Genomic DNA, 14,941 nt, shown 5'->3' on the forward strand with positions numbered 1-14,941 from the left:
ACAAACACATAAAAAAATTCGTGAGGTCCGCTGGTTCGTTCCATGGCTTAGTTGATATAGTGTCTGGCACGGTATGCTAGAAGACGTCGGTTCGAATCCGGCCGGAACGAAGGACTTTTTTCTGAGTGTTCGATCTTTGTATTAATAATTACGAATTAAGAGCGACGTCTCTAGTCAGGGCTGGTAGCTGTAAAGGTGTCTATTTGGGTGACGAAATACTTAAGATTTCTCATAGATGGCGCTACGGCTAAAAAGTCGTTGAAAACACCAAATACAAAACCACGACAACAAGCACAGAAAAATTCGTGAGGTCCGCTGGTTCGTTCCGTGCCTTAGTTGTTATAGTGTCTGGGACGGTATGCTACAAGACGTCGGTTCGAATCCGACCGGATCGAAGGATTTTTTTCTGAGTGTTCGATCTTTGTATTAATAATTATTAAATAATACTTCATGATAAAAAAATCGAATAATCAAATTATAAAAATTGCCACGGAAATTATATAGTGAACACTGGTCCAAGAATGACTGTTAACTGACATCGCGTTCAAATTATTGACCGACTTATTAGATGCATGGGTGTCAATGTGATATTATGAAAAAAGAACACGTTACACCTAGTTTAGTCCATTGAAGTACCTTCAGTATAAAAACAATACTTAATATCCTTGATATAATAGAGCCACATATGAACCTACGTCAATATTGATTATTTTATCATGTGAAAGTCATAAAAATAATACAAACGACATGAAACTAATTACGTATTCATGTGAAATTTTACAACTCTCCTATATAAGCATAAAAAGTTATCGACTAATTTCGTTCGTAGAATCTTTAAATCTCTCTCTTGAAAAGTTGTTATTTCGCTGATATGACCTTATTACACCGAGGGTGCGATATATTTTGTTTAACCGACTTTAAAATAAAAGAAGGAGGTCCTCAATTCGACTGTTTTTTATGCGATAATTTTATAAACCGATTTTGATTATTATTTTTTTGTTGAAAAGAGGGTATCTCAGTACTAGTCCTATTTAAATTTGAAGAAAATATTGATGAATCCGGTTTCCCGAACTTGGGTACCGATTTCAATAAAACGTGGCAAATACATAGATGTAATTACACGAACTTTCGAGGTCGGTTCTTTTAGTACTCTGTACTGAGATTATTACATGTCAACTTCTACGCCACCTGTTTTTTGTCACAAATAAATCATGAATATGAATCAATATAACGAGATTCATCACTTTAATTAAAGAACATCAACCTCCAACTTGCGTCTCAATTAATAAATTCAGGTGTTACTTTGCGGAAATCCATCTTAATAAAAATTGAAGTAAATTAATTTGCTACTCCGAGAACAATTGAACGTAGCGTCATTACCGTTATTGTGGGTATTTTCAAATTTTAACAAAGGTTACACTGGGGGTAGTGAGGTATAAATATCACCAACAGTTCTGAACGAACTCTTCATTCAGCCGAGTGTCGAAAAATCAGTAACCACTGATGATGCCTCGTGTCGGGATGTTTTTGGTGATAGTACCTGTGACTGTAGTTGCGCTTGTGTTATTAACTTTATGCGGCGAGAGGGTGGGAAAATGAAATGTAAGAAAAAATATTCAACACAAGCGTAGCTATTTTGCGCGACTTAGACGTAGTAGCATATAATGGTGAAATTACAGGCACATGAGACTTATCAACTTATGTCTCAGAGTGTCGGGCGCAGTGGCAGTGCCCCTCATATCTTTGCGATTTCAAGCTCTGAGTGGCACTGCAACTGTTATGGACAGGCGTGTTGCTTACCATTTTTTAACTGCCTCGCTGGCCGAACGGTTACCATGACGAACTACCATGCAGAGGTCCTGGGTTCGATTCCCAGGCCGGGAGAAATATGTGTATGGCCTACATTTATTTCTCTCGTGAGTTTGGGTGTAATTTGTGGTTGTCTATGTGTGTGTCCATGGCACCCGCGACACAGGGTTTCCCTAGAGCGGGGCTATGTCGAGTGTGTGCGTTATTATTATTATTATCATTAGACGTATGATTTGTTCGTCCCGTCACATAATATTACAAAAAAAATACAAATTTACTTCCATTTTTATTTATAATTGGCATTGAACGAAATAAATAATACCAATAAATCGCACATCTCATAGTAGAATGGCATGAGTGGAGTTACGTCAAAAATATTTATTGCTTCACTAGATACAGAAACGTATAAACCACATCCTCTCCAATTCTCGTAACTGTATTTACAATATTAGTCGATAGAGTTACAAGAATCGGAGAGGAGGTGGGATATATTTTTCTGTATCTAATTCAGCAATAAAAGTTTTTGACGTAACTCCCCATATGCCATTCTTCCATGAGGGATGCGAAATAATAAATGAGATCCATAAAAATACTAGTACAGACTTAAAACTATGTTAGTACATATATACTGCCAGGTACTTCGTAATATTTGTTAAGTGCTGCAATGTTGGGCACTCCTCTCTGCAATGATCTTTAGGAGGCTGTTGGGGTTGACACGTTTTCTGTTCAGTAACGATTTAGAAACTGTCTACGCGCGCATCAGCGAACATGGCTGAGGCACTGCAGAAACTTGACAACCTCAACAACGCCCTGAAGGCGTCATTATACTGCACACGCAGAGCATTCAGAGAGCGCTAAGTGCACCTCGTCCACAGAACACCAGCGCACAGTGATGTGCAGTAAGTTCTAAAGACCGTAATCTTTACTGCAACAGTACATTTGGTGAACCTGCGAGCGCGCACGTTTGCTCTCACTGGTAGTGCTCTGCGCTCACGCTCTATATCCATGTCCATGTGAATTTTTCATTAATTTGTGGTGAGAGTACCAACTCAACATCTGTCGACCTTCATGAAGGAGGAATTTTGGCCGAAGGGTGTCATGTACCACGTTTCCGAGGCCGGCCACCGGACACCCACGTTACATCACACATCGTAGGCAATAATAAGTGTAAATAATTAGTAATTAGTGTTTTATTATATTGTTATGTATATTAGTTTATAAGGTATGTATTTACGGGTCTTTATAATCTGAATATAAATAAATAAAAAAACATAATCTTTGAGGTCGTCGACAACATAGTGTCCTAAGTGTTTAAAATGGCTATAACCCTTTTTAATGAAGGTCCATTCATTATGTAACACCGGAAGGCGTTTATAGATGAAATGTCTTTCACTTGCTAAGTATATCGCTTTCCCTACTTCAAATGTCGAGCCTGTATATTTATCAACAAACATTATTTAGCCTTCCTAATAATCGACCTGTATATATGCAAAATGTTTAAACTAGGCTAATATCCAGCAAAGCTCTAAATCAATTACTCTGTATCGATTATCAGTCTACCCGTCCGTAAACAATGGTAATGATTTATGGAGCTGCGTATTTGGATTGGTAAATCTATGCCCAGTTGGTGTTACCTAAACCCTAAATTGGAGAATGTATTCCATATTTTTTATTGAAAGAGGAGCCTTTTCTCGTTTAAAATAGCATTATTTTAAACGAGTGTAAATTTATTTAGTGATTACGACAAACAAAGGTTCTTTCTAATCGTGTGACAAACCATCTGTACCAAAATAAGGATTATCTCTTATTGAAAATTATATTATGTTTTCGGATCTGAATCGCATATACATATTTGTTTTTCAAACAAACCAAAACGTTTTGAACCTTTTACAGGTCCCGTGTTCTTTATATTAGATCCACAAAGATAAATAAATAAACAACGCACATACTCAACATAGCCCCGCACTAGGAACACCCTGAGTCACAGGTGCCATGGACAACCACAAATTACACCCAAACCCACGAGAGAAATAAATGTGGGCCATACAAATATTAAATTAGAACCTAGGAACTCTACGGGGCAGTCCGACATGGTAACCGTCCGGCCACGGAAGCAGTTATATAGATTATATTATATTATTTAGCGCAAATTGGAACGCTCTTAAGTAAATTAAAAATAAGGTGCTTAAATAATAACCTTTGTAACTATAGTGTGTTGGTTTGCATTAATGTTAGACATAACTGATTGATGACTTTACCATCTCAGTCAGTCGTGATATAGCAGTAGCAGTATAGTTCCTTGTGAAAGAGTCCGTCCAGGGAAGTAGTGCCAGCATAGGTACCTATTTCTGCCGCCAAGCAGTAATGTAAGCATTACTGTGTTTCGGTTTTGAAGGGTAAGGGTGCTGGTGAAATCACAGGCATACTTGTTAACTTATGTCTCAGAGTGACGGACGCAGTGGCAGTGCCCTTTGTGGTTTAAAGCTCTGAGTGGCTTTGCACCTGTTACGGACAGTTGCTTACCACCACGCAGTTGCCACTCGTTCAGCCCGTCACTTGTACCATAAAAAGAAAAAATATCCGAAATAACTTTTTTTTTTAATTATCTCAAAAGTTTGTGGAATTTAATCTATTTGCCAATTATTATTGAAATCGGTTAACGGAAAGTGGGTGAAATCCTATAAACCAGATACATCCTCTAATTTGCTACCCTTAGAGGTGGAATACTTTGTTCAAATTTGAATGGAACCAAAACTGAGGTACCCCCTTTCCAACAAAAAAGAATCATCGAAATCGGTTATTCGACGTCGGTTGAAACTAGTTTCATTTCCAATATGCAGCAATAATGAAAACCTACCAATCGCTAATAACTCTTCTTTCTTCCAGACATAAGTTCAGTGTGTGGGCATGGAATATGTGGAACACATACGACGCAGGCTTCATAATATTCTTCCTGGTCGGTATGACGTTGCGCCTACGTACCGCTTCGATGGACATCGGCCGCGTCATCTACTGCGTTGATATAATCTACTGGTATTTAAGGATACTCAATATTCTCGGCGTTAATAAGTACTTAGGTAAGATTTTTCTTCTGTGTTTTATATTTTAAAGAGCCTATTCGAGGTGAGAGTGAATAGGCCCTTTCTCAAGTGAGATGCATGCATCGTCTTTAAATATACTCTCTCGGACACTCAAGTTTAGTACTCCTAAAACTCCTTGTGAAAGAGTTCGTCCAGTGAAGTACTGCCGACCTATTTCTGCCGCTAAGCAGTAATGTGAACATTACTGCGTTCCAGTTTTGAAGGGTAAGGGTGCTAGTGAAATTACAGGCATTTGGGACTCGTCAACTTATGTCTCAAAGTGACGGGTGCAGTGGCAGTGCTAATCAGATCTTTGCGTTTTAAAGCTCTAAATGACATTGCAACTATTTTGGACAGGCGTGTCAATTACCACCAGACCCACGATTTGTTCGTCCCGTCACTTGTTATCTTAATAAAAAATGCATAACTATAGCTACCTTGCATTTCCAGTATTAAATGCTCAAAGCTTATAAAGTTTAATTAATCCAAAATTGTATAATTTTGAAACTGGTATACTAAGCGTCTATAAGAAAGAAAAGGAAAAAGAAAATTTTAATTTGTAAAACCGGGGAATTTTTCGTCTTCGACGATAACAGTATTTTTTTTATAATATCAAGTGACGGGACGAATAAGTCGTGCGCCTCATGGTAAGCTACACGCCTGTCCATAACAGTTGCAGTGCCACTCAGAGCTTCAAATCGCAAAGATCTGAGGGGCACTGCCATTGCGCCCATCACCCTGAGACATAAGTTGACAAGTCCCATGTGCCTGTAATTTCACCAGCACCCTTACCCTTCAAAACAGGAACACAGTAATGCTAACATTACTGCTTGGCGGCAGAAATAGGTAAGGTGGCAGTACTTCCCTGTACGAACTCTTTCACAAGGAGCTCTACTGCTTACAAAAATATTAGGCCTTTAAGAAAAAAATACACGGTGGCTCGCATAATGTGTCCGAAAGTATATAATAATGATGTGCCAGATAACCACACCAATGAACCTGGGCCCCAATTCTGCTAATTTTAAATCATCTCAGTAGGGGGTCGATAGAGTGTCGATGGCAGAATTTTGTGCGTTTGTTATTCTGCTAAAACTTAAAAGTAGTTTAGCTTGTCAGTGGCTAGCAATTCGAGCTAGTATTCAACTTCCTTTGCATTTTTCGGTATTCTACTGTACAATGGCACGTCGATGGCGTAGTTTACTGATTATGTGACATAAAAATACATTTAATTTAAAAACGGGTTGCTGATTAAACGAGATAAGAATTAAGATATGCACAGTAATTCATAATGGTTTTAGGTAAGGCAACGTCGATAACTAGTGATTCTATGATTGCCATTACTGCCATTTTACCGACACACGGGTGAGACTCAACTGCCATTGCAATTAGATTTTACCAGAATATCAAATATTATCATACTTGCAATATAATCTCAGCGGAGTCTCAATGGAATTACAATGACCAGTGGTTTCAGGAAAATTAGTAGACTTGGGACTCTGGTCTCAAATAGTTGAATACCCTGTATTACGACCACTTGAGCAATGGAATTAACTCCGGTGTACAACTCAGAACAGAATCAATTTAGAAAAGTTCATGTCCCAAATTGGTCCTACCGGGAATAGATCCCGGGACGTCCTTGTCTAACTCTAACAGTGCTAATCGCTGAGACACAAGAGCCAAATAAAAAAGGCTTTCAGTGCACAACTGTTGGAACGGAGCCGGAGTTAATCGGGCTCTGATTTTGATTAATTATACTTGCCTCTTTCTGGTTTATAACTTCCAATCAATAACTGATTGATTAATTTTGTCTATCTAGAGCTTTTGCAAGTACCATTCAACCAAAAGTTAGACTTAATTAAGTTTTCTTGATGATAAGTAAACCTATTTTGCAATTAATCTCTATTAGACTTCAATTTGCATAGAGACGTATAAGCAATAAGAGTAATATTACAATTGTTATATCACGCGTCAGTGTAATGTGATATCACACATCACTTTGAAAAACTAAGTAATCACTCATAACATCACCCGACACAAATCCGTATTTCGTAGATGCTTGATATTTTTATTTCAGTTACATTAATCTTATTAATAGTGAATTATCTATAGTGCTGTGTTATTGTTCTGCTCTAGCTTACGCGTATTGATCGCATTTATATTACTAAAGTAATATTACTAAGTAGCAAAACAAATACGGAGTGATGCTTATAACACATCTCATTTTAGTGTGTGTGATGCCAGTGATGGTGATATCACACTGTAATATTACTTTTACGGGAATGTAGTTTGAAATTACAGTACTTTCCGAGACAGCTGCTTACTTACTTACAGCTGCTTACTGCTTTGCGCATGTCTAATTTGCAATACAAATAATGAAAAAAAAACATAATTTGTCTTCTAAATTGATACAATTTTCTTGTCAATAGGTCCTCTAGTCACGATGATGGGTAAGATGGTGAAGAATATGATATACTTTGTGGTGCTATTACTCGTTGTGCTAATGTCATTTGGTGTAGCACGACAAGCTATACTGTATCCGGATAAGGAGGCTAGCTGGTATCTCATCAGGGAAGTGAGTATTTTTATCATTTAACTGAAATCAGTTTTGGCGTTATAATGAACATTTTCTAATGGAGTATCACACAACTTTTAACTGACGTTACCTTGCAGTCTTGAAGCTGTGACTCTAAACGTAACTAATAGATTCAGGCATTACTTTGCGGAAATCTATGTTAATAGAAATGGAAGTAAATTTCTTTGCTACTTCGCAAACCCAGTAGTTAAATCGTGCAAAATAGCTGCGCTTGTGTACATTATTTTTTTATACAGTTCATTTTTCCACATTCTTTTTCTTCGTCAACCGAGCGTTGAACAATCAACAACTCCCGAGGGTGCCTCGTAGAGAGGCGAAACACTTGTCAGGTATAATGTTGGTGGTGGTGTTTGTAACTATAGTTCCGCTTGTGTTATACAGTATTATATTTGTAAAATACTAACAACCTCTCAGGACTATATTAGTAACATCATGAACAAAAATTTTTATTCCAAGATTTTTTAAGATAAATATACTTTTAAGATTTAGTTGTGCAATATAAGTTTTCAGATGTGTATTTGGCAGGCTTCCGACTTCATGCAGTCGAGATCGACTGCATTCAGCTAATGCGTAGTCGTTATCAACTTCATGCAGTCGTGGTCTCGGCTGCATGAAGTTGATTACAACTTCACGCATTGGTTGCGAACATACAGTCAATGTGTTACCAGCCGTAGGTAGTGAAACATGCAAGTGTCCTCCCCGACGGCCCCATCTTAGCTCATCCTTGTTCCTTTTTTTTTGTTAGAGATATTTTTGTATGAAAGTAAAATCTCATGAATTATTAAAAGTCATGGAACAAAAGTAGTTTTTCATTGGTAAAATACTCCTACGAGGTTATTAATATTTTTCAAATAACCTTGTAGGAAAATAACTGTATGAAAAAATATTCTACAAGCTCAAACTATTTTGCATGATTACAAATCTTTACTAGCTTCGAGGACTAGCAAATTAATTTACTACTATTTTTTGTAAAAACGTCGGGGATTATAGCATTGGAGTATGAGTTTCCATTTCGGTAATTTAGTGACCAAATTATATCCGCGTATATATGTCATGGCAACCAAATTAGCGTGATTTACGAGAATCTATTGTTGTCAGTCCGTAGACAACATAAATTAATGCTTACTGTGCAAAAATGAAAGTCGTAGCTATTGAAATAACAAAGTAAACAACCAACGTTAAATCCCTTCCTGTAAAATTTGATTTAGTGCAGATGCCTTTTACCAATGCTACATACGCGGATTTGCACTATTTCCGACGATAAGTACCTTTTAATCGAAACGTTAAGAGTTTCTTCAACACCGTTGTAATTGCCTGCAGAACGTTGCAATTGATGGGAAAATCTGATCTGAACTCAACTATTTGGTATTGACAACAGCTTCGGAATTTGTTTTATTATTACGAGTTTTCACTAGTGTCACTAACCATAGGCTTTTCCGAGACTACCATTACTAACATTTACAGGTATTCTTCCAACCATACTTCATGTTATACGGTGAAGTGTTTGCGGAACAAATGGCTCCACCTTGTGGTTTGCCAGGCCTTGAAGAGTGCAGGGTAGGACACTGGGTCCCTCCAGTGGTCATGAGCATATACCTGCTCATTGCTAACATTCTGCTCGTGAATCTGCTCATAGCCGTGTTCAATAACATCTTCATTGAAGTCAACGGAGTTTCTCATCAGGTTTGCGATATTCGGCTGTTTGGTTCTAGAATGTTCTATTTGGTATTATTATCAGTGTCGTAATTGTGTCAGAAACGTACGTTGTTAATATTATTATTAGTAGTTATAAGATCGTGGAAATTTACCAAAATGCGTCGATGACTCCATAAGAGATTCACCACATTTATTCACAAATCGCAATATACCGGTCAGAAAAACTTTTATGTCCGAGCAAAAAGAGCGAAAAAAACGTTGCGCATTTCGTTTCCGCTAGGATGGCCGACGCGGAACGCACGTCATTTTCGCTCTTATTACATGGACTTACCGATTTTTCTGACCGGCTTAAGCAGTTCCGTGTCGATAAGTGTGGTGACTCCCCAATTCGGAAAAGTCAGCTTTTTGCCAATATATTTGCTTGTACTTACACATGCGGATTGATTGAGAAAACTTTACCTGAAGTTATGGCTGATTTAAAATTATATATAACTTCAGAAGAGATATTCAGATGAGAATTTCAAAAAATACGTAATAGTTTCAAAAATGTATAGCACGGGTTCATTGCCATAATCGTATCAAATAGAAGCGTCTAGACCGAATCCATTGTTTTCGTAGTTGTTGTATCATCGATGTTGTCCTTGCTAGATTTTCTTTTGTTTATTTTAGCCTGTTGCGAGACTTGACCAGACTGGAAGAGACAGCTTACGGTGGATGAATCCTCTATAAAGAAAAAGCTGTGGATTTAAAAAGCATTCGTGTTCTTTTGTTATCGACCATCTTAGACCATTGTTTGAATTTATTTGGATTCTTTTCAGTTTGAAGTCCTTTATTTACGTTTTACCTATGATTTTGCCACTTTGTTTACTTTACGTTATATTTTTATAGGATATAATTTTCTGATTACATAAAATGATCTACCTTTTTTAATTTTAGATCTTTTTGTTTCAATACAAATTTATATAATTTTCTTGATATGTTTCCTTTGTTTGGGGCAGGAATTATTAAATATAATTCTTATTTTTAACCGACTTCAAAAAGAGGAGGATGTTCTCAATTCGATTATATTGTTTTTTTGTGTAAGTTACGCAATTTATTCGACATTTTGTGAACCGATTTGAATGGTTATTATTTTGTTGGAAAGGGAGTACTTCAACAGTAGCTCCATTCAAATTTTAACAAAATATTCCACCTCTAAGGGTGGTAAATTAGGGGATGAATTCGACTTATTGGACTTCATCCACTTTCCGTTAACCGATTTCAATAAAACTTGGCAAATAGATGCGATTCCACAAACTTTTGAGGTCGGTTTGTTTTATAAAAATGTTATAATTATTTTTAATTAGTTTTTTGCTTTTTGTCGGTCACAATTAATTTCTTTTTATTTTTTTTCTTGCCCCGCCCCTAGGTATTCTTCCAGCCATACTTCATGCTGTACGGCGAAGTGTTTGCGCCTGACATAGACCCCGAATGCGGCAAAGATATTCACCAGCCGAAATGCGTGACTGGTCGTTGGATCACACCAATCGCCATGACCGTGTATCTACTCGTCGCCAACATTCTTTTAATAAATTTGCTGATCGCTGTCTTTAATAATATATTTAATGAAGTCAATGAAATCTCGCATCAGGTGTTTATTTTTCCTTTTGTTTTGCTTTTTTTGTTTTGAAATGGTTTGGTTTGGAATAAGGATTTTAGCAATACTTAATTATTTGCCTTTCCTTAAGGGAGTGTGGGTTTACTCATAATATATAAATGATGTTTATTCATCTACTTATTGAAAGTTAGTTTCAATCATTATAAAAACATTTTTCCGTGTTCTTGGAAATGTAGAGCAAGAGAGTGTATGTATTATATGAGTAAAACGTGCCCTTAAGTTATGCTCTCTATATCATAATTCTTACAGATATTCCTATAAACGATTCTGAACCAAACCAAATCAATGCATGAAATTATAATATTATTGAATACAAATCTAAGGGCGACTTCAAACTAGATTCATGTAGAAACGCTGGAGGGGCACGGCAGCCGCGCGCCCATAGCACTTCAGTAATGTAGTTCACTAAATGACTATCCACACACGTCAGAGACGTGTGCAGAACATGGATGGGCCGCGCTCCGGCAGGGGCTCACAAAATATCGCAGCGTATATTTTGTATGAACTCGTTCACACATGTCCGTATCCGGGCCGGCGCGCCAGGATGGGCCCGGAGTTAATACAAACTAACATGGCCTGCCCACGTCTCGGGCACGGCCCTGTTGTGTATGGATAGTCCTTTATCGTGACCGCAAAAGTAACTACGCTTTAAAATAATGTATGAAAATGAGTCGTGGCCACTGCAGTGCTTCTTTAAGCGTCTAATTTGAAGGCGCCTTAATATTTTATCTGCATGTGATAGTCTATTATTAAAACAAATAGGTTCAAGGATCTTTTTTAACCGAGTTCAAAAAAAGGAGGAGGTTCTCAATTCGACTGTATGTTTTTTTTTTGTTACGCGATAAGTCCGATATTTGTGCACCGATTTTCATGATTCTTTTTTTTTGGAAAGAGGGTACCTCCATATCCACCCACCTCTAAGAGTGGCTGTTCACGCATGGAGGTTCATTTTTATAAATAGCGCCTAAATTTTATTATAAGGACCAATTATTTTAATGGTTGATTTTGCTATTCTCTAATTCGAGGCGTTTTTCTCTCTCTATATACTTTGAGTAGTGAGAACCGATTTTTATTATCTCCTGTGTCAAGTTCCGTATAGTGGCGAACTAGGGGATGAATCCGAGTTAGCGCACTTTCCGGTAACCGATTTCAAAAAAACTTGGGAAATAAATGTAATTCCACGTACTTTTGAGGTCGTTTTTTTAGTACTCTGTACTGAGATTATTATTGCACTACACAACATACGTATACTACTCAGTCATGTCCTCGGTGTTTAGCGGAAAGAGCAAAAGCGCCATTAATAAAAATTTTTCAGTGGAGCGCGTTTTGGTTTTTCACGACAGTTTTAAAACATTTACGCCCTGTTTTAAATTTCATTTTAAAACTTAAACTTAATTAAAACCAAAATGGATTTTAAAACAGGACATAAATATAAAATAGTCGTTAAAACCTGAAACATGTTCCCCTAAAAAAATTTTCGAAATGGCGCTTCCGCCCTTTCTACAAACACACATAACAAGAGCCACTAGAAGTGAACGAAACCTGTAGAAATATGAAAGTCTATTTGTAATACGATGCATTTCATCTGATATATTTTCAATTTATAGAATGCAGAGTTAGTAGTGAGTACAAAAAAAATTTAAGCACTTTTCACTGGTTAAACGGCGCGTAACTTTAACTAATTAAATATTTCCTTCCTTAATGGCGGCCACCAGTTAAACTGCGATAACTGTCAACGTTATGTCACATTTGACATCTAGAATATTTGGTATTTCCGTTTCACGCTGATAAGCAAAAACGTGTTAATTCACAAATCGTAGTTGAAACTAAGCTAAGTTATTTGAAACTTCAAATATTAAAAAAAGTTGACATAAATCCATTAACAACAAACCTTCATCGAAACTGACACTAGCCCAAGCCTAGTGGCTGCCATTAAGGAAATAATAACAACAACAAGCGAAAACGTTTAAACGCCATTTTGTAAAACCTATGACGGCATCCAATTATCAATAATAATTGTCAATTAACAATAATTTTTTTTACAGAAAAAAAAAAGTATTTTCAAATCAGTTTTATTGAAAGTTACAAGGAAATTCAAACTTACCAACTTGACGGTACTTTAGAATTAATAGATTTTCATTCATTTTATGAAACAAAAGCGCTTTTCTAATAACTAACTACTTATGTCTAGTAATCGTTACCTATTTATTCATTCATTCCAATTAACTAATTGCTTCCACATTGACAGGTATGGATGTTTCAAAGATTTACAGTGGTCATGGAATATGAACAGAAGCCTGTACTGCCACCGCCTTTAATTATCTTCTGCCACATCTATGCTACTTGTAAATGGATCACTAGAAATGTTAGCAATCAGAGGTTACAGTATGACAACGGACTGAAATTATTCTTGGAAAAGGAAGACATGGAACGTTTGTATGATTTTGAAGAAGAATGCGTCGAAGGGTATTTTAGGGAACAGGTAAGGAATCTTTATTCCATTAGAATTTATAGTTATTGACGTAAATATCACCACCAAAATAAACGCGATCTCCTAATCCAAACTATAGAACATTACGATGGATTCCCTGTAACTAAGGGCTACAGATGTAATTTCTGTTGCTTTAAAGCAAAAAAACGGTGAACTTTTTGGTGGTCATTATTTTACCATTATAAATTCAGAATTGGCAATAAAAAACATAGAGTGAAGAATAATTTACCTTTATTTTATTACACGAACTAAAAAATTCAGTGTAAAGTTTTCAAAAACATTGAATATGACCAACCATTATTTTTCAACAAAAGAAACAACCCAAGTTTACTATGGAATGAGGAATGAACAACGATGATTAAACGACTAAGAAAATATTGAAAAGATCAATTTGATTAAATAACAGAAAAATAAATATAATACGTACGAAATTTACTACACGAAGCGTGTACGTGATTCCAAAAACTGGGTTTTGCTTGCGTTGGCAGATCACAGATGTTTAATGTTTCTAAGAGTTTTAAATTATTATTAATACAAAGATCCTGAGACTGACTTTCATAAGTTTCTCACAAGTGGTACTAACGACAAAAAGCAGTTTAAACTCAATACCAAGAGATCTGCAACAAGCACATGCGAAATACGCAAGGTCTGCTGACTCGGTCTGTAACCCAGTTGGTAAGAGCGATGATCCCGGTGTAGCAACAGACGCTGGTTCGAGTTCAGACAGATCGAAGAATTTTTCTTTATGTTGTTGAAACTTTGTATTAATAATAAAAACAAACTAGTGAAGTATTTTCACAATAAAAAATATGAATATCGCGGTAGCAAAAAATTAAAAATATCATGATATTTAATAATATAAATTTTGTGACTTTTAAGTTCTTATTTCTCGTGTCTTTAAAATAATTAATAGAAATGTATATTTTTTTAGGAAGTTAAATTATCAAATTCTATAGAAGAAAGAGTGAGAAACACAACTGATAGAGTAGAACATATCACGACCAAAATGGAAGACTTAAACCAAAAAGCGAACTGTCAAATACAGTCAGTGCAGGTGAGTGCCATCTTTGCGCTTTAAATCGTTTTTTTATGTTGTTATTACTTGATGTTTGGAAACTCCATAGTTTCATTATTGCTCGTGAGTTTGAGTGTAATTTGTGGTATGTTTGAGTCCATGGCACCCGAATTACAGGATTTCCATAGTGCGGTGCTATGTGCGTGTGAAAAAAAACATACCTTTCAATTTATGATGGCAGTGGAAATGAACATAGTTACTCCTGATTAATCATAGCTTCACGCTAGCCAACATTACGTGGTGATTTAGACAGATCGTTTTAGTGTCGCCTCAGACAACCGCAGGTAGACGGCGCGACTCTGCAAAACATTAAAACAAACAATATTATGTAAACTTGTCCAAAATAAGGTTACATTTCTTTACACAAAAAAGAAAAGGAATCGCAGCGCGTCGCATTAAATCGCGGCGCCCCTTTGCTCTTTTTTTTTTAAAAAATGTATACTTTATTAAATAGAGAATATGTTCTACATTATATTTCATTTTATAAAGTGCGCCCGGCGGCGCCGCTCGACGCTGCCCGCCGCCGCTTGCTGCGTCTTCTTTTTCATTTTTTGTATAAATAAATATAACCTTATTCCGG

At 36.5% G+C, this 14,941-nt stretch overlaps 1 protein-coding gene across 1 annotated transcript in view; it reads left to right on the plus strand.

Moving 5' to 3' along the window:
• LOC113230905 (transient receptor potential cation channel trpm) overlaps positions 1–14,941 on the plus strand; it is a 542,480-nt gene that overhangs the window by 500,313 nt on the left and 27,226 nt on the right. The window contains exons 17-21 of the mRNA XM_026465015.1: positions 4,696–4,886; positions 7,316–7,461; positions 10,547–10,768; positions 13,044–13,277; positions 14,218–14,340. Of these exons, the coding sequence (XP_026320800.1) occupies positions 4,696–4,886; positions 7,316–7,461; positions 10,547–10,768; positions 13,044–13,277; positions 14,218–14,340 (916 nt within the window). The remainder of the gene's footprint in view (positions 1–4,695; positions 4,887–7,315; positions 7,462–10,546; positions 10,769–13,043; positions 13,278–14,217; positions 14,341–14,941) is intronic.

This window comes from Hyposmocoma kahamanoa, unplaced genomic scaffold (genome assembly GCF_003589595.1).
Source record: "Hyposmocoma kahamanoa isolate Upper Pololo Valley unplaced genomic scaffold, ASM358959v1 64, whole genome shotgun sequence".
NCBI classification, from domain to species: domain Eukaryota; kingdom Metazoa; phylum Arthropoda; class Insecta; order Lepidoptera; family Cosmopterigidae; genus Hyposmocoma; species Hyposmocoma kahamanoa.